General features: G+C 44.0%; 1 protein-coding gene across 8 annotated transcripts; it reads left to right on the forward strand.

Annotated features, from left to right (window-relative positions):
- Positions 1–5,425: 5,425 nt before the first annotated feature.
- Positions 5,426–17,070, forward strand: ZNF879 (zinc finger protein 879). 8 transcript variants are annotated; one of them, XM_031437962.2, is made up of 6 exons: positions 5,578–6,664; positions 7,097–7,149; positions 9,321–9,507; positions 10,044–10,170; positions 10,603–10,698; positions 14,872–17,070. In XM_031437962.2, exons 4-6 carry the CDS (start codon positions 10,137–10,139, stop codon positions 16,314–16,316), a joined length of 1,575 nt encoding a protein of 524 aa, XP_031293822.1. In that variant the 5' UTR covers positions 5,578–6,664; positions 7,097–7,149; positions 9,321–9,507; positions 10,044–10,136; the 3' UTR covers positions 16,317–17,070. The 8 variants fall into 8 exon arrangements, with proteins under 8 accessions (XP_010991973.1, XP_010991974.1, XP_031293820.1 ...); XM_010993671.3 differs by lacking the exons at positions 7,097–7,149; positions 9,321–9,507 and adding an exon at positions 5,426–5,533 and having other exon boundaries at positions 6,511–6,664; XM_010993673.3 differs by lacking the exon at positions 9,321–9,507.
- Positions 17,071–20,326: the final 3,256 nt, after the last annotated feature.

Genomic DNA, 20,326 nt, shown 5'->3' on the forward strand with positions numbered 1-20,326 from the left:
AAAAGAAAACACCTTACAATATGTTTTATGAGACTAATCCATCATGAGGACCAGAAAGAAAATTTCCAGCCAAACCAAGAAGCACAGATACAAAAATCCTTGTCAAAACATTTGCAAAATGAAGAACATAAAAACATCAAAATCAAGTCTGTTGTGTCCCAGAAATGCACTTTAGTAGATTAGTGATTTAGGAAATTTATTAATGTAATTCACTGCATTAACAGATTAAAGGAAAAAAACCCATGATTATCTAAATGGATGCAGAAAAACATTTGCAATCATGCAATATTCATTCATAATTTCAAAAACTTAGCAATCTAAGGATTGTCTTTAACCTGATCAAGTTATCTACTGACAGCCTCCAGAAGATACTGTATTCAGAGATAAGTCATTTCAAGTATTTATTTCCCTTAAAACCAGAGCAAAACAATCCAGTTGATCCTTAACAATGTGGGGTTTAGGGGCACTGACCCTCTTCACAGTCAAAAATCCATGTATAACTTAGAGCCAACCTTCCATAACCATGGATTTGCACCCACAGAGTCAATCAACCGTGGATTGTGTAGCACTATGGTATGAATTCGTTGATTTAAAAAATTGGTGTATAAGTGGACCCATGCAGTTTAAAGCTGTGTTGTTTCTAAGTGTCAACTATAATTCCCATGACCACTCCCTCTAGGGGGCGCTAGTCAGAGCCAAGAGAAATAAACGTAATGACTGAATTAAAATGAACAACTCTATCTCAACAAATCTGGAAAAAAATGCTAAAGAAAATACAATTTAAAGAGATTCCAATGAAAAAAGTATGTCCACAACTCTTATCGTTTGGTGTGTGGTTGCCTACTGTATTAAGGATTCTGCAGAGAAACAGAACATGAATAAGTTAGAAGGAATCAGCTCATGTGACTGTGGAGGCTGAGAAGTCTCAGATCTACAGTCGACAAGCTGGGGGCCTGGGAAGGCTGATGGTGTCATTCCAGTCCGAGTCCAAAGGCTTGAGAACTGGGAGAGCCCATGGTGTAAATTCCAGAACAAAAGCCAGAGGCTCAAGATCCAAAAAGAACCAATGTTTCAGTTTGAATCTGAAGGCAGGGAAAAGACCAACGCTCCAGTTTAAGGCAGTCAGGAGGCGTTCCCTGTTACTCGGAAAAGAATTAGACTTTTCTTTCTACCCAGGCCTTCAACTGATTGCCCAAGGTCCACTTACATCATGCAGGGCAATCTGCATTGTTCAGTCTACCAATTCAAATGTTAATCTCAAAAAATGTTAATTTCATCCAGAAACACCTTCACAGGCAGACATAGCCAGAATAACGTGTGACCAGGTACCCGGGCATCCCATAGCCCATTCAGGTTGAAACAATGAATTAATCACAACAAGCCTACCTTCTGTCAACTTGGCCCCCACAGGCAGCTCTTTAAACCACACTCGATCTCTACGTAAAGACAATAACAAGCTCATACTTCCACCCGACATAATAACAACTATCCTGCCTCCAACCCCAAACTCACTAATCTCTTCCCCAGAAGAGGCGGTAACAACCTTGAGTGATGCTTCCTCTTCTCCTTGATATCCTGTGTTACAGAAACCTGAATCCTGTGGAGAGACCAAGTGACACTCGGAGGGTTGGAGAACTCGGGTTTATTATACCAATGAGCCCAGAGGAGTTAACACTCCAAGCTCTGGACCCCGTCTGTAGGTTTACACAGGCTTTTAGGTTTCAGTTAAGTTCATGCCATATGCAAATGAGGTGTTAGGAGTGGACCAATCAGGAGTGAGCTTTTGGGAACAAATGGAATTTTAGGGCTAAGTTCCATTTTCCTAGAAGCAAACTGTTTTACAGAAGTGCAAAAGTGGGAAGGCAGTGGCCCTGGCTGGGAGGTCTTGCTGGTCCCTTTGTGGATTTTGCCCCTTCAACTGAAATATTATGATGTCAAGTTAACAATACTTAAATACTACAATATGAAATCAGTACATCTTATGTTACATGATAAGAGAATAAGAGAAGAAAACAAAGATTATAAACAAGCATGTTCATCATGAGACAATGAACTCATGATAGGACATGTCCTATCTCATGTCATGTCCTCATGTCTATAACCAGTCACATGGTCATAGCTGGTATTTATAACCACCTTCTTCCACTACCTATTTTGTATTCCCTTTGCCTTCAGCAAGCACCTCAGCTGGTCACAGTTTTTGGCCTGGTTGGATGATCTAAACCTTCATTCCTGAAGGGCCTGGGCCATTAGTAATCCTGCCTGGATTGGGTTGGTATAGTTTTCCGCTGACCTTAATCACAGGGCATGGTAATACTAAAGATGCCCTAAGAGAGCGCTGGTATTCCAGACATGCTCTTCCTCACCTCCACTATGAGTTACAGTCCAGTTTCCCCTTGGTATTCAGCATCACTCACCCCAGCCAACATTGTACGTCTCCTTTGCCTGTTGACTCAGAGACATGAGGAGCCCAAAGTGGTTCTCTTAATTTCCAGTTCAGTGAAATCATTGTTGTGTCTTCTGGTGGAAGTTTTCTTCTCTCTGGAACTAAGACCTCTAGGCTAGCAAAATGTAGCTTTGCAGGAATAAGAAGCAAAAGTATTACTAGTGGGTTTCTAGGAGTAAGAGCTGGGGAGGGTACCACTATTTCCCATTTCCAACCCTTGATTCTTGGACCCATGAATTCTGGCTGTGGGAGAAACAGAACCATATACTGGAGGCTGATTCAGAGCATATACAGCCTTATGGAGAAACTTGCCCCAGCCTTGCAAGGTATTGCCACCTAGTTCGCAATGTAATTAGGTCTTCAAAAGGCCATTCCACTATCCTATCAAGCCAACTGCTTTAGGATTGTAGAAAATACGGTAAGACCAATGAATTCCATAAGCATGGGCCCCTTGCCACACTTCATTTGCTGTGAAGTGAGTTCTTCAATCACAAACAATGCTGTGTGGAATAACATGACAGCAGATAAGGTGTCAGTTTGCCACCACGTAGCTGCCTGGGCACCACGGGAATGGTATTCTACCAAGGACTCAGGGTTGGCCTCGACTGCTGGCAGATTGGACATCCAGCCATGATCATAGTCAGGTTGGCCTTGGTGAGTGTAAGTCCATGTGACTGAGCCCATGCATAACTCCCACCTTTGCTACCATGGGGACTCTGTTCATGAGCCTATTGGGCGGTGACAGAGGTGGCTAGGGAAAGATACTGACTGGTGTTCACAGAACAGGCTATCCTAGCTACTTGATTATTAAAAGTCTCCTCTGATGAAGTGACCCTTTGGTGTGAATTCACATAGGACACAAATATCTTCACATTTCTGGCCCATTCAGAGAAGACTATCCATGTCTCTCTTCCCAAGATTTCCTTATCACCAATTTTCCAGTTATGTTCCTTCCAATTCCCTGATCATCCAGCCAAATGAATGGCCACAGCTCATGATATATAATTACACCTCTGACCTTTTTCCTTCCAAGCAAAGTGAACAACAAGGAGTGTTGCAGCAAGGTGTGTTACAGCTCAGCTGTGACAGCAACCTGAATCCAGGCGAGAGACCAAGCAGTACTCTGAGAGTTGGAGAACTCAGGTTTATTATGCGAGCAGGCCCAGAATAGTTAACACTCCAAGCTCTGGACCCCATCTGTAAGTTTACATTGGCTTTTATAGGCTGCCAGTCTACACTTTGCAACATCATATGGAAATAAGGTGTAACAATAGTTGACTAATTAGGAACGAGCTTTGTAGAAATGGACAAATCAGGAGTGATAGAAATGGACCAATCAGGAGTTAGCTCAGGGAACCAATAAAATCTTAGGGATAAGTTTCCTTTTTTAAAGTAAGCCATTTCAGAGGCAAAAAGTGAGATAATGCCACTGGGCCAGGGAACCGGATGGTGCTGGCAGGAGAGTAATGGCCCTGCCTGGAGGTCCTGCTGGTCTTTTTCATGGGGCTTCCCACTTCAGGGGCACTCCTCAAGGTTCTTCCCATGGGGAGGATTTCCCTCCACTAGTGTCCTTCGGGGGTGCCCTAAAATGGAGTACCACATCTAGAAGAAACCTCTGCCAAATTCCCTTGTTTCTCCTGGACTTACCTCTGTATTTCCAAATTAAATAAAACAAAAGCAAAAGTAAGCTTATGCTGCTACTTTTTCTTACTTTGATATATTAAATATTGGCAATATTTTCTCGATTTCATTTATTGATTTTTTTAACTTGGGAAATATTTGGTAGAAGGGTTAGGAAGTACAACTTGGTTTCCTTCTTTGTAGAACGCAGAAAGTACTAGTAACTAGCTATAGGTTTGTTGTGAGAATTAAATGAGCTAAAGTATATAATCAAATTTCTTCTGTATAGCACAGAGAACTGTATTCAACATCTTGTAATAACCTCTAATGAAAACGAATATACGTATGTGCATGACTGGGATATTGTGCTGTGCACCAGATATGGTTACTATGTTTCAGTTTTTAAAAAAAATGCATGCAGGAGAATGGTTACCACTGGTGTCTGTGAAGGGGGGGCGAGGGAGGTGCTGAGGGTGGAAACAGGAATGGAGATAACAAAAAATAATGATGATAATGATATAATAATGTCTAGTACTTGTATAGTGTTTACAATTTTCTAGTGTTCTAAGTGCTTTTTATTAGAACTAATTTCTCACATCGGGCCAGACCTCATTTTTTTTTTTGGTGAGGGGAGGTAATTAGGTTTACTTATTTGTTTATTCTTGGAGGAAGTACTTGGGATTGAACCGAGGACCTCATGCATGCTAAGCAAGCGCTCTACCATTTGAGCTATACCCTCCCCTCACTGGTGGATATTTTTAAAAGCGTTCATTCCACACTTACTGAGTACGTATTATTTGATATGTACAGTGTCAGACACTGAGGATGCAGTTGTACAGAAGGGAATTACAGTCAATATCGGAAGACAAGCCTTACAATTTAAAGGAACCCTTTTAAAAAGAAGTAATGAGTGTCATGAAAAGGGCAATACTGAGTCTATGCTTTTGTTTTAACCCAATGGTGCGGGCCAGTTAAAATATATGTCTCTTATTACAGGCTACAAAATGTAGACATAATTTTTTAAAATTCAAAAATCTGTTAAATTGATTCTAACGGTTCTTTGATCAACCAAGAATAAGCAGTAGTGAGAGGCTAGTCTTCCACGTTTTTGTATTACATACTTACTTTTCCCTTTTACTATCATTGTCATCATAATTATTAATTAAAAGGTGTACGAGGGGATACGTGGTTACAGCAGGGGCTGGAAGACTTCAGCCTCCTTGGGCTTCCAGCAAGAACGCGTTCTCTGGCGTTCCCGCATTGGCCCTTCGCGGACACCGTAGAGGGCCGTGTCATGGAGACGGCTGGGAAATAGAGTTCGAAAGGAAAAGCGCCGCGGGTCTTCTGTGCGCAGGCGCACCGGCGCCCGGAGGCCTGGTGGCGGCGGCCCCAGACATCCCCGCGCTGGGTGTTCCGCTTTCCTGCGGTGCGGTCCGCCGCGTCCCGTGCCCGTCCCGGCGCGCCCAGGTACAGATGCCGGGGAGAGCGGGCCCGGGATGTGCGGCTCCCGCGGCGGGCGGGCCGGGACGGAGGGAGCGCCAGCCGAGCCCCAGCGCCGGGCGTCCGAGCCCAGGCGGCCTCGGCAGGTGGACGCGGCCCGGGGAGGGGGCGTTGCCCCGGCAGGAGCCCCCGCTCGACCCGCTGCCTCCGCCCCCGCCCAGGCTCCCGGAGAGACGCTCTCCAAAGAGAGGTTGCGGGGGGCCGTATCTTGTCTCCGGGCTGGCGAGCCTGGGGCGGCTTTCGGCTCTTGACGTCTGTTGGTCTCCCCCTCCGGAGTTCAAACTTTCTGTTATGTTTCTCCGTTTCTGCCAACCGTGCTTTTCCGCATTGCTCTCCCACAGTGAATCCTAAGTGATTTAATTATTTTCTTTTTTATTTGGAATAATTTTGTCCGCTTGCAAAGTTACTTCCCTTTTCTCCAAATTTTAAAGTCATTTCTAGCCAACGAAGCTGTTTCTTCTCAGTTTTGTAATTTTGGGGGTGGGGTGGGGAAGGGAAGGTGGGTAGGAAATACTTCCTTTTACATTTAAGGAGCTTTGATAAGGGAAGCACAGCTTCCAAGAGGAAGAGAAGAGAGGACTAATTTTTGGTTGGCTATTCCTGAAAAGGACACCAGTTCTTCAAGTGACACTTAAAGAATTACTGTAATCTTAACTATAATTATTATAGCTCAAAATACCTAAATGCAGGTGTGTGGAATATTTATGTCATTTCTAAGATCTTTGTGAGCCCAGCATGGCTGCCCTTTACATTGTTAATGTACATCAGAGAGTTTTAATCCCTCAGTTGGATTCGTCTTTACTCGTAAACCACTGGCTGAAAGGGAGGAGGCCCAGTGATTGGAGGTCTGCTTACTGCCCACCCCTGCTTTCGGTGGTCATGCCTAGGCCTCTCCGACTCAGGAATGCCTGGGCTTCCAGGTTCCCTCTTACTTCCCTCTGCAGGTTGCTCGTGTGGAGATTATTCTAACCGGGTCTAACCCTAATCGGGGAGGAAGTGCAAACAGGATTGTAGCGACCTCACAGTTTCTTTCTCCGTTTCACGTGCCTTCTCCAGGAGGGAGAAATGGCCACGAGGCTGCTGCCATTCCAGGCTCTGGTGAGTGCAGGCTTCTCTCTTGAACTGTCCTTGGGGTTCAGAGGTGGATGGGGCTTGATTGCTTGTTGAGCTTTTCCAGGTAATGAAGCCCGCTAAGGGGCCTGAGGGCTTGATAGGCGAGGAGCTCCCGAAAGGGGTTCCCCTTGCCTCAGGGCCAGTCACATTGTGAATTCTCCACTTAACTCAGTGATCACCCAGCTAATCACCCACTGGGGATCCGGTGCCTCTGAGGAAACTCAACTGTTACCCACATTTGGGTGAAGTGGAGATCAACATGTTAACAGTGCTTGTTGACTAGGAAGTGAATGGGCCCTCAGGCCCCATGCCGGTGCCACACCCAGAGCTTTGTGAGGGATCCAGGTCTGTTTTTGCGCTGTATGGGGCAGAGACATTTTAATGACATAAAAGAGTCAAATCTTTCCTTAACACTAGGAAATCAAAGAGGAACGGCATTCCTGAGGACCAGTCAACCCCAGTAATACTTGGTAAGGGTCCAGTGATTTTCTAGGAAGATCCTAGAAGGAAGACCAGTGAATCAGCAGGTGTGGTCGGGGGTACTGTCTACTATTTTTTTGTTGTTGTTTGGCACGCACAAGCAGGACCAGGCTCACACAGATGGTGAAAGGAAAAGAAGTCACAGTGTGGGCAATGGTTTTCAGGGCCAGACTCAGGGGAATCGAGCTTTTCCTGAGGTGGGAAGCCTCCGGTCCATGGTGATTTCTTCCCTTCTTTGCCCATTCATGGCACTAGAGGAAATATAATCAAAAACATTATCTCTTCCCAAACCAGAAAACCTCTCCACAAAGGTAGGAGGGAAGGAAAACGCTTTTTTTTACCGAATAAACATTAAGCCAGAATGTAACGTGCGTCACAGGCAGTCCACTAAAGAGACTGCAGAGACAGAAAGCCCGCTGTCACTTAGCTCAGTGTTATGACCCAGTTTTGCAATTTCGAAACTTGTCAGGTGACAAGTTAGGCCCGTCTTCTCCCAGGAAATGGGGAGGTTGGCACATTCAAAGAATTGGTTACCAGGTCCTTGAGAAAACATTTGTGATGATTTGGCAGATGATTTATTTAGCATTTAAAAGATGTACATACATTTGGACAAAGAAAGAAATTCGGAAAGAAAATGGAAGAGGGGGGTGGGAGTCTTCTCCCTTATTTCTGACAGCCTCTTATTTTTCATTTGTTTTTGTCCTAACCGGTCAGAGAACATCCCTGGCCTTGTGACCTCCTTTCTCGGTTTGGGGGGAGATGTTAATGAGAGAGTAAAAGTATTTCCCCCTCTAGAAATGTGTCCTAAGGAAATAAGCTTTGCACGCTTCTCTGGTGATGTGCAGGGATGCTCAGTTCCGCGTTTTTAGGATTACAAAAATGGAAACAGCCTAAATGCCCACCAGTAGATCAGCTGCGTAAACTGATTCATCTGTACCGTGAGACACTGGGTAGCAAGTAAAAAACTGAAGGGGTAAAGTTACATGTGTAGTATTTTATTTTTGTTTAAATCTAGAGCCATATTAGCATGTAAAAAGTCCGAAAGGATATACAGTTAGAAGTTAACAAACCTTCTTTCTGGTGGTAGAAAGTTAGATCTATTCCCTTTTCTTATGCTTATTGGTCTTTCCTAATTTGCTTTTAAAAAAAATTCTTAATAGTAAAAGAAAGAGACACCAGTTTATAAGAGGTGACTTGTGATGCAGTGAGGTGGGAGATGTTACGAAACACAGGTTCGTGTGCCTGATGCACGGTAAGGCCAAACAAACCGAAATGTCACAGTGTGGAGCGGAGAAAGGTTTATTCATTGCAGGGCCAAGCTAGAACTGGGGCTTGTGCTCAAATACTCAAACTCCCTGTTGGTTTTCAGGGAGAAGTTTTTATAGGCAAAATTTGGGGTGAGGGCTGCAGGATGTATGACTTCCTTTGGTTGCTGGTGACGGAGCAGGGTGGTGTCCCCGGACTCCTGCTCTCAGCCTGAAGTCACCGCCCTCCACCTGGCTGGGGGCCTTAGCTCCTGCAGGAACATGCAAAGACACATTGTTACGTGTATCCCTGGAGGGGACCCTGCTTTACTGCTGCGCTGTTGTTTCTTGACTGCTTTTCCTCTGTTCTGCGTTCCCTCACTCCCCTGATTAGCAACTGTTTGAATCTGCCCTTTGGTACTCAGGAAGGTTTAGGAGGCTGAGGCCTTTTTCCTGTAAACCAGAAGTGGGGACACGGAAGGGCTTTTGTCTCCAGGAGGGCCCCACAGGGTCCTGCTCCGTCTCAGAGAGACGTAGCAGAACAGAGGCTGGTGGGGGAGGGGTGGGGGGAGGCGGGGGGGAGTCCCACCTGCAGCCTCCTCACCTGGCTTTTCCAAGCCCACCTCCCTGGGCCCGCTCCTGGGAAAGTGGTGCCTGGGGCATTCTAGAGCCTCCCTTCCTGTGACTGTCACTGTCCACTCGCCCAGGACACAGATGGCCCAAGGTGATGACCGAATCCGGGCATACCTTTTCCTCCCTGAGTGAGTGTGCTTCTCAGACCCGTTTCTCTTTTCTCACCTGGGAATGAGTTTGATCTAGGCAATCGTGCATTTCCATGTCTAGAATTCTGCACTGCCATCATTCTGATTTTATTTAATGATTTTAAGTGCTCACCTTGTTTGGCTGCTGTGTTTCAGCTTTCTGAAGACACAGTGCTTCACTGACAGTGTTACCGAGTATCGAGTCCAAACTGGTTCTGCTTGCTGCACGGCTGGCCAATAAATCGGGAGACGAGGTGTTGGGGCAAGGAATAACGACTTTATTCGGAAAGCCAGCAGTCCGAGAAGATGGCAGACTAATGTCCTGGAGAACCATTTTACCCAAGTCAGAATTCAGGCTCCTTTTATACAAAAAAAGGGGAGGGGGGTGTGTGGTTGGTTGCTGCAAACTTCTTGGTGTAGGAATTCTTTGTTCTTGCAGCTGTCCACGTGGGTCAGATGATGGTGTCCCTGAAAAACCTCTAGCAAAACAAACCTTGTTTTTTATTCTGGAACTTGTTATCTTTATATGAGTGCAAAAGTATTCATATCCTTAAAGGTCAGAGCCTTGAGAATAGGCTCTTCTGTGTATTTCAGGCTAAAGGCAACATTTTTTTTTTACAACAGGTGCAGAGCCAGCAAGACTAGGCCTAGAAAACAGGGCACAGGGTTAAAGCCAAGGGAACAGGTCTCATGTGGAGTCAGCTTTGTTCTCTTCTACTGCAGCAGTAGGTGGGCGACAGATGTGTGCTCAGTGACTGAGGGGTGGTCAGGAAGTACTCAGCTGGAAATGCTCAGAACCTAGAGTGGTGGCAGGGTTGCTGCTCGGTCATCCCACTGCGGGCATGGGCCTGGGTGAGCAGGAACGGCTTTCTGTTCCAGGAGTCTGTGACGTTCAGGGATGTGGCCGTGTTCTTCAGCCGGGACGAGTGGCTGCACCTGAACTCTGCGCAGAGAGCCTTGTACCGGGAGGTGATGCTGGACAACTACAGCGCCCTGGTGTCGCTGGGTAAGGACTTTCCTTGTGATGCAGAGTCTGCTGTGGAGGCACCCTGGTGCCCTCTCCAAGGAGGACACTGCGGGGCATGGACTCAGAAAGTAGCGGTTGCCATGCCCCTCGGCTGCCAGGACGAGTCTCGGCTTGGTAGAGTTGCTGATGGGCATCCTTTCTGTGCCTTTCCCATCTTCTGCCCCCAAACTCTGTCCCTCGGGGTCTCACAGGAGGTTCCAGCTTAGAAGAATGCACAGCCAGAGCCCTAACTTGCATCCTGAGCTCACCTCCTGGCCATCCTCTGGGAGCCCAGATTTAAGCTCCTTTCGGAACAAACCTCTTTCCTCTCAGCTGTCCCTCTGCCTTAGAGACCCTGAGGCTGGATCTGAGTGCCAGAGTGTCCCCTCATGTCTGCACCGTGGATTCATTCTCTTTCTTGCTCATGAACAGGGATTCTGTTTTCCAAACCAAAGGTTATCCTCCAGTTAGAGCAAGGGGAAGACCCCTGGATGGTGGAAAATGGAGTTTCTCAGAGTGCGTGTCTAGGTGAGTGACAGTAACTGCATAGCATTTTCTAACTGCGTGGGCTCTGCTGATCAGTGAGGAGGCCGCGCTCAGGCAGCATCCAGCAGAGCCCTCCTTGATCTGCCGGGCCCGGTGGGAGATACTGGCTGGAAGGGCGTGTCCTCACTCTGCCTTTCGGAGTACGTGACATGGCAGGTTCGGAGGGAGAGTTGAATTCTCCCAACATGGGCTGCATTTTTACCACATGTCCTTTGTCATTTGGATGCAGACTATGTAATGAAGTATATAATGTTTAAAGGTTTGAGACTCATATCTTCCCCTTTTTTTCTTGCTTTTGCTAGATTATTTTCTTAAATTATTTTCCTTTTATGATTTGAACAAACCTTTTATCACTGCAGTGCACCCCCATTGTCCCATCTTGGGTTTTTGCTTTGACTTTTCTTATCTGCAACTTTTTGCATATGGTTCAGCTAGAAAGAAAATGCTGCGCGTGTGTCTGTGTGCTACACAAGAGAAAGCAGGGTTAGCAGGCCGGGACACTTTCGGACCCAAGCTGCAGGGACGTCTCTCTCTCGGCCTCTAAAATCCCTGTGGGTTGTGGAATTGCAAGCTCTTGCTTTCTGTCCCACTTTGAGTTTTGTCTTTGTTTCTGGCACCAGAGGATGGCTCACTGCTTTGAGTTTTGCCGCTTGTGCAGAATTTATTTCTCCTGATGGCAAGAGATGGGCTTTCTGTGTCAGTTCAGTCTTGTGTCCATTCATGAACCCTGTATTCAGATTTTTTTTCCTTTGGTTTGACTAGAATATTTCTTGACTAATGTTTTCATGTTATTTGTGCATGTCTGGTATCAATTCTTTTATTTCTGTGGGAATTATGCTTTAAGTTTGGAATTCTGGCATCAGTTTTTATTCCCTAAGAATTATTCAAACTTTGCTCCGCTGTTTTGGGGCACTGAGTATTGTTGATAAAAAGTCCTCTGTTAGTTTTAAATTTTTCCCCTCTTATTTCCTGTATAGAAAATCTTTTTCCCCCCCTTTTTTGTCTTTTGTCTAGAATAGTATAAGATACTCTTTTCATTTTTGGAATTCAGAAGATTCATTATATTATATCAAGGAGGCTTCTTTTTTTCTCCAAATTATTTGACATTCAGGGGGCCCTTTGCTTTGAAGACCCAAGTCTTTTTTCATTTCAGGAATCTTTTTTCTACCACATACTAACATATATTCTGCCACATTCCACCAACAATTGGAGGAGGCTGACTGCAAGAATAATGAACTAATAAGATAGAAATTCAGTCAGAACCTTAGAAAATAAATATATCTGTTCTGAGACCCAGAACAATAGCCGTGGATGAGCTTCAGTTTTGATCGTGAGCTTTCAAAGACATCATTAGTTGGCAAAGAAATCATCAGGTTCAAATTGACTGTGTTCTTCTTTTGCAAGCATATAAAAATTAATTATTTTAACTTGTTTAAGGTATACATGGAGTTGTAAAAAAAAAGAAGCTGAAAAAAGGAAATTTATTTGAAATTTCACCAGCCATGCTGAGCCATTGTTAATATTTTACTATTTATCCTTTCAAACTGTGTGAAGATTTGTTTGAGTGTGTTTGTACATGAAACACATACACAGAGAAACAGATTGTACATCTTGTTCTTGAGCCTGTTTTTGATTGTGAACGTCAGTGAATTAGTCAGCCTTTGTTGAATAGAGATCTACTTCGTTGAAAGAACTCTAGTGTATTCTTAAGCCATATCTTATTAAACAGTCTTTCTTTTGGAAATTTTAGTTCCCCATTTTCTCCTATTAATATTGCTGTCATGGCTATGGAATGCAAAGATGAATATAAGGGGAAAAGGGTCCAAATAACTAAGTGCAAAGACATGAGTGTTGTTTAAAAGGCAAGGAATGTGAATTTAAAGTTCACATAAGATTTTTTTGAAAAACTAGTCAACTTAGTTATAAGTCAGTGAAATTCAAACCAAAGCAATGAGATACCACTTTTTCCCTGTTAAATTACTGAAGGTTAAAAAACACACGTCCAGGGTTCTTCTGTTACTCTGAGCAATAAGCAGAGTCTTCAGTGGGATTTTGACTGTCCTCCTGGAGGACAGTCTGCCTTTATTAAAATCAATCCCAGGTTTAGAAATTTATCATAAGAAAATAATTCCATAATTGTGCAAAGTTGTAAAGATGGTGTAAGGGAATGTTATAACATGAGGCATCACTAGGAGTAAAGAAAGCTAAACGATTCAGAAGGGGATGTATTAAATGATGATATATTCATGCCTTGGAATATTATGTAGCTGTTAAAATGATGATGTCAGCCCGCATTTATTGACATGGAGAAAAGTTCACAATTTTTTTTATTGAGATACATAGTCAGTTTACCATGTTGTGTCAATTTCTGGTGTGCAGCACAATGCTTCAGTCGTACATGAATATATATATATATTCATTTTCATGTTCTTTTTCACCGTAAGATACTCACAGTTTTTTTAAGTGAAGTAGGGGTAGGGGGAAGTTTAGTTTCAACCCATTTTAATTTTTTAAGTAAATGTTTTTTTTTTTAATATAGAAAAATTTTGATGAGCTCCATTCCACATGTAACAGTGATTATATTTGCATGATGTGTTTATGGGTGAACTGTATTTTCATTTTTATAGTTTTCTATATTTTCTTAATTTTTCTTACAATGAGTATATATTTCCTTTTTAGCTAAGAAAATTAAATCTCTTTCATAAAATACATTCATTCTTTTGAATCAACGGTTCCATTTCTTGCTCTGTACCCTAAGTGATGGAAAAGATGGGTGGAAAATCACTCTCAGAAATGTACTCTTCTCCCAGTATTCCTCTGTCACTGTATGTGGCAGCTGTCTCCACTGGGTTCCCCAAGCCAAACGCTAGGTGTCTCTTGGGTCCTCTCACTTAGTTAGTACCAGGGTGTATTCACAGGTGAGCATACCTGTTCTCTCTGCCTCCACGGTATCCCAGTGCTCCTGCTTCCACTACGATGCCCCATCCCCTCCACGCAGGAGGACCATGGCAGCCTCCTAACTGGCTGCTCTGCCCCGTCCCTGTTCTCTTTTCACTGCCCCCAGTTGCAGTCTGTTTGTCACAGAACCGTAGTTACCCTTTTTAGACAGAACCGTCATGTCCCTCCTACGCCCTCGTGATCCTGTGACAAAATTCCAAACACCTTCGTATATCTTACAAGGTCCCACGAGCTGTGGCCCTGCCCGCCTCATTCCCTCACCTTGGAGCACTCCCCGGTTCCCTCTTGCTAGACCACACTGGACTTCTTTATGGTGCTGGAACACTCAGTGCTTGTTCCTGCCTTAGGGCTCTGAGCTGGCTCTCCTTTCTGATTGGAATCACCATCTTTATACTCACGTTCTTGCCTGGCCAGCTCCTGTGTGCCATTTAGATCTCATCTTTAATCTTATTTCCTTATCACCCCGTTTAAAATAGCAGGTTGTGCACTCATATTACCCATCGCCTTGTTTTTTTTGTTTTGTTACAGTTCTCATTACTCCCAGTGCTTCTCTGTTTATTTGGTTAGTTGGTGGATGTCAGTATCCGGCCCCTAGAATGTAAACCTTGTGAAAACTGGACTCTTACTGGGCGTGTTCCCTGTAACCCTGAGTCTTGACCTTTGCATGGTACATAGTGGACACTCAGGAAATAGTCTGAATGAGTCCATGAATGTTCATCCCAGCAGTATTCACAGCACTCAGACGAGTTCCAAGACGCCACTCGTGGAGGCCTGTGTTTCAAAGAGCCTTTTAGGCCCACGCTCCTTCCCTGTCTTGTTGACAGCCCCTCTGCAGTTTTCTCTTAGATTTACCTTGAGTGCACTGGTGGCTGACCTGGGGGTGAAGCCAAACCACAGCACAGCCCGCTCTCCTCAGAGATGCCCTGTGCCCTGCTGACCGCTGCTGTGTCACTGGGGCAGGCCCGGCTCCTCTGCGGGAAGAGCTGCCCTCCCGGTCCCTCAGCCCACCTGCATGTCGGCATCTTCAGACCCTTCCCGCCCGGGCACGCCTTCCAGCCTGCTGTGTTCTCCTCCCCTTCTTCCCCCGTCCCTTTCTAAGGACTCCCAGGATACATTTGCTAGCTGCCCTTGTATGTTTAGATGTCACTTTCCTTTATTCCCAGTGCGAGAGAGACTTACACGTTTTGCTTATTTTAGGATGGGAGAGCTTGTTTGAAACAACCTGTTCCAAAGAAGAAAATCAGGAAGTAATGAATGAACTCATAGGTGATGGTCCTTTTGACTTCAAACTGGGAAAAATCTACATAAATGAGGACCAGCTAGAGAATCAGCAAGGCAAGATGCACAGACCTTTCAGGGAAGTCTTAGTTGCCATCCAGAAAACCTTTATGAAGGAGAAGAGCTTTCTAGGTGTTGACCTTGGGGAAAGTCTTGATCTAAAATCATTTATGAGAAAACCCGGCATAGTTTCCAGAGGAAGGAAACCCCGTTCACAGCAGTATTCAGTTCTGTTTAAGCAACTGGGAATCGACACGGTGCGTAAATGTTACAAGTGTAGTATCTGTGGGAAAATCTTCCTTCACAGTTCTTCCCTGAGTAAACATCAGAGAATCCACACTGGAGAGAAGCTCTATAAATGTAAGGAATGTAGGAAAGCTTTCAGCCAAAGCTCATCTCTGACTCAGCACCTGAGGGTTCACACTGGAGAGAAGCCTTATATATGTAGTGAGTGTGGAAAAGCCTTCAGTTTCACCACGTCGCTCATTGGCCATCAGAGAATGCACACTGGAGAGAGACCCTATAGATGTAATGAGTGTGGAAAAACGTTTAAAGGTAGCTCATCCCTTAATAATCACCAGCGAATTCATACAGGAGAAAAGCCCTATAAGTGTAATGAATGCGGGAGAGCCTTCAGCCAGTGCTCATCTCTTATTCAGCATCACCGAATTCATACTGGGGAGAAACCGTACGAGTGTACTCAGTGTGGGAAAGCCTTCACATCAATATCGCGGCTAAGTAGACACCATAGAATTCATACTGGAGAGAAACCCTTTCATTGTAATGAGTGTGGAAAAGTATTCAGTTACCATTCAGCCCTTATTATACATCAAAGAATTCACACTGGCGAGAAACCTTATGCCTGTAAAGAATGTGGGAAAGCCTTCAGCCAAAGCTCAGCTCTTATACAGCATCAAAGAATTCATACTGGAGAAAAACCTTATAAATGTAATGAATGTGGGAAAGCCTTCTCCTGGATTTCACGGCTTAATATACACAACAGAATCCATACTGGAGAGAAACCATATAATTGTAAGGAATGTGGAAAAGCTTTCAGTTCCCACTCAGCAGTTAATACTCACCGAAAAATTCATACTGGAGAGAAACCTTATAAATGCAATGACTGTGAAAAAGCCTTCAACCAAAGCTCCGCTCTGATTCAGCACCAGAGAATTCATACTGGAGAGAAACCGTATAACTGTAAAGTCTGTGGGAAAGCCTTTCGACAAAGTTCATCCCTTATGACACATATGAGAATTCATACAGGGGAAAAGCCTTATAAATGTAGGGAGTGTGGGAAGGCTTTCAGTCAGAGCTCATCCCTCACCAACCACCAGAGGACTCATACTGGAGAAAAACTGTAAGTAAAAAGCATGTGGAAAAAGCTCCCAACCGAAGTTCATGCCATTGACTATCAGAGAATTCATCCTGGTGAGAGCATCAGGAAGAGTATTAACTGTGGGTTAAACACCAGAATTTAGACCTCGTCAACCATGAGAGACTTCGGGGTGCAGGATAACCTTAGGGACAGTAGGAAAACTTTGGTACCACTGTTTTTTCATATGTTGTTAAGTTATTACAGACCATAAAATAGGTAGATCAAACAGTATTTTATTTTCTTTCTGGTGATCACAGCCACCAGCTTTCCCAGCCGTCACTGGGGAAGCATGTAGATCGATGGAAAAGTGTAGCCATAACATTCCAGACTGCAGATGAATGTAGGATTCTATTTTTCTGAAACTGCATTTTGAGTGTCATGCAGGTAAGTTGTACTAGGAAGAATGTTTTGGAGGGGAGAGTAAGCAGGTGACCTGGAGCTACCTCACTGTCACTAAAATTTGTTTTTGTAATAGTTTAAAAGTAACTTCTGCACTTGGAGGTTAAAACTTCGGAGTTATTTCTCCCCTGCTTCCTTAGCCACTCACCTGAGAAGAAAATCACTCCATAACCTGCAGGTATTTTAAATCCCGTGCGTTTTCTCCCTGGCTGCTTGCTCTAAACTGAATCAGATCAGAGGTCACATTATTTCAAATCACAAAATGCATCGTATGTCACTTGTTTTTCTCATGAAGTGATTGCCTTTGCTGTGTTGAGAATTAAAGGTTATTTAGACAACTATTGCTTTTTGCAAGTTAATTTACTGATAAATGTGAAAAATTACCTTGCAGTGTAACCATAGGGAGGATGACTCTTGGCTCCCAGGCTGTGCCTGCTTCCTTGGACTTTCTGGTCACCAGCCACTGGGAAGGCCCAGGGGCGTGGAACGTGGGTTGTCCTCCCTGGAGGTAAAGGGACAAGGAAGCTTTCACTCTTACATTCCACCTTCACCCCCGTCAGGTGATGCGCCCTCCCTCCCCACACTCTGAAGGCCACCAGACAAAATGCCGGCTCTACGTTCAGATGCTTTTTCCTCCAAAAAAAAAATGGACTCTTATTTTGATAAGTTATTTATCCCACTAAATCATTTCTAAAATGTGAATAATAATTCGAGCAAGCTGAAGACAGTTATCTCAGAAGTAAGACTGAAAATCTGTTGAACCCCGTAGAGGCTCGCACCGGGTTTCTGCCCCGTGTATTGGGCGTAGGCAAGCACTTGGGGACAGGAATATTCATTTCACTTTAAAAGGCTTTAGTTTTTTCTGTTTTCCCAGATGCTTAACAAACAAAAAACAAAACTCCAGGAAGGTATTGGGGTTGGAGACTAAACAAAGCAGAAGTCAGTGACTTAGCTTTTGCCTTCTGGGACTAGTCAGTCTCATCTTTTCAGACTCGTGAGGAACAGACTCTTCTGGGCCACGTAATGCTCCATCTGCAGTGCCCCTTTCTCCACAACCGTTCTTTTAAACTCTAATTACCTAAGGCGGGAAAATTCTAGGAAACACATAACTTCCCTATCTTAGTTCGGGCTGCTGTACCCAAATACCGGCACTCGGTGCCTTATAAAGAACAGAAATTTATTTCTCACAGTTACGATGGCTGGGAAGTCCAAGATCAAGGCACCAGTATGGCTGTGTTGTGTTTAGAACCCCCTTTCCTGGTCCGTTTCTGGTGCCTTCTCATGGTGGCAGGGGTGAGAGTTCTCCTGGAGGCCTCTGACAAGGGCACTTATCTATTCAATGAGGGAGGAGCCCTCACGATGGTCACCTCCCAAGACCCCACCTCCTAATTCCTAACACTCATCTTTGGGGTTGGATTTCAACATGAATTTTGAGGGGACGCAAACATTCAGACCAAAGCATTCCCCAAGTATTATAATCCTAAAATCATCCAAAAAATCAAAACCACACAAAATATTAGGCCTAGTTATTTTTACGGTAAGGTCTGTCAAACTTGCATGTAACAGGTTGTGTAAATTTTGCAGGATCTTTCAGAGGAGATTGCCTACAAGCATGGCGACTTTACTATAACCCAGCACCAAAATCAAGTAAGGAAAGTACAAGAAAGAAAAACCACAGGCCAGTGCCATCCAGGGACAGAACTGAAAAATCCTAAACAAGAGCGTTAGCAAATTAATCCCAAAGTACCTAAACATGGTAAATACATCGTGATGAATGTAGGTTTTTCATGGGACCACGTGGGTTATTTTAACATTAGGAAACTTACGGATACTGTGCACCGCCTTAACATTAAGGTCCCTATGCTCATCTCAATAAATGTAGAAGCAGCAAACAAAATGCACAGTTCCCATTCATGACCTCAGCCAAGCAACAGTAGAAAGGACATTGGGGTTGTTTCCAGTTTGGGGAAATTATGAATAAAGCTGCTACAAACAATTGCATATAGGTTTTTGTGTGAACGTAAGTTTTCCTTCCTCTTTGGGTAAATACCTAAGGGTGGGATTGCATAGTCAGCTGAGAAGTGGATATTAAACTTGGTAAGACATTGTCAGACTTTTCCACAGCAGCCGCAGTGTTTTACGTTCTCATCGGCAACGTACAAGGGCTCTGGTTTGAATGTGGGTTCTGCTGCCGCCTCGCCAGCACTTGTTAGCATTTGTTACTTTTCTTTTCTCCCCCCATGATAGCCATTCTAACAGGTATGAAAAGGCATCTCGTTGTGGTTATGACTTGCGTCCCCTAATGACCAGGGATGTGGAGCATCTTTTAATGTGCTTTTTAGCCATTGTATATCTTATTTGGAGAAACGTCTGTTGAAATCCTTTGCCCGTTTTTAAATTGCACTGTTAGTTGTTGTTGTCGTCAAGCCGTGGGAGTTGTTTGTATGTCCTGCGTGTACTTTCCGGCACTTCCTTATTTTCAGTGCTCTTACATACCAGGCAGCTGTTGCTTATTTTCACACGTAGGGCATACTTTCTCTTTCTGGTGGTGGTTTTGTATCAATTTTAGGAACACCGCTGCCTCTTCTCTTTTCTCTTCCATATCCTTTATTGTTTTTTTTTAAAGGTTATGATGGGAGTTCTAGATTTATACCAGCATCACTACCTCACCTCCGAGAATTACCAGAAGAGACATTTTTGTTACCCACTCAAACAACAACTCATCATGTCTGCCTGATTTTCACTTGTCTATTCCAACAATATTCTTTAAGTGCTTATTATGTGCCATATCCCCAAAATTGGTTGTTCCTAAAACAGAACAAGCCATTGGCAGGCCTGTAGCAAGAGAGGTCTAAAAGCTGCTGGTTCTCCAACATCTGCTTTGTGATCTCTGCTTCAGTAGAAAGGTATGGGCCAAGGAAAACAAGCTAACAAAACTCCAATTTCTTTTCAGCAACTAGATTATACCCAGTCAAAAATTATAGGTTTTCATGACTCACCCCATAAATTTGTAGAGTTGTGATGGAAAGACCCAGACAGAATTACCCTCAGAACCCTATATTTCAGCACCATCTGGCCTGTATATCTCCTCATTTAGGTCAGTGGGGTTATTTTTTCTAAACAAGTATTTGCAGTCACTCTTAAATGTATCTGTACAATTATAATACCCTTTAAACCTCCAAGAGAGTTCGTATAGGGCTGGAAGATATAAATGACTTACTGCATGTTTCTGTCATTGACACTCAGGATCATGGTAGTGTGGCGTTCTAAACGGTATACACATTATGTTCCCCCATCCAGTCCGCCCATCACCCTCAATTCCACATGTGCACGAGGATGGGTGACACTAAGATCATCAGCTGATTAAGAGAGTAAGATAGAAGAGGAGCCGTAATTTAATTTTAAACACAGTGCATATACTCCATTTTATTTAGCCTTTCAAATTTTGAATAGTTGGGAACAATTCCCATTATTCCTTTTCCACATTTTTTCTTTTTATTTCCTCACTTTAAAGAGAAGGAAGGTAAGGGAGGAACTAAGGAAGGAAAGAGGATGGAGAGGAGGGAGGAAGCAAGGAAGGGAAGAAACAGTTTGCCT

Source organism: Camelus dromedarius, chromosome 27 (genome assembly GCF_036321535.1).
Source record: "Camelus dromedarius isolate mCamDro1 chromosome 27, mCamDro1.pat, whole genome shotgun sequence".
Lineage (NCBI taxonomy): Eukaryota > Metazoa > Chordata > Mammalia > Artiodactyla > Camelidae > Camelus > Camelus dromedarius.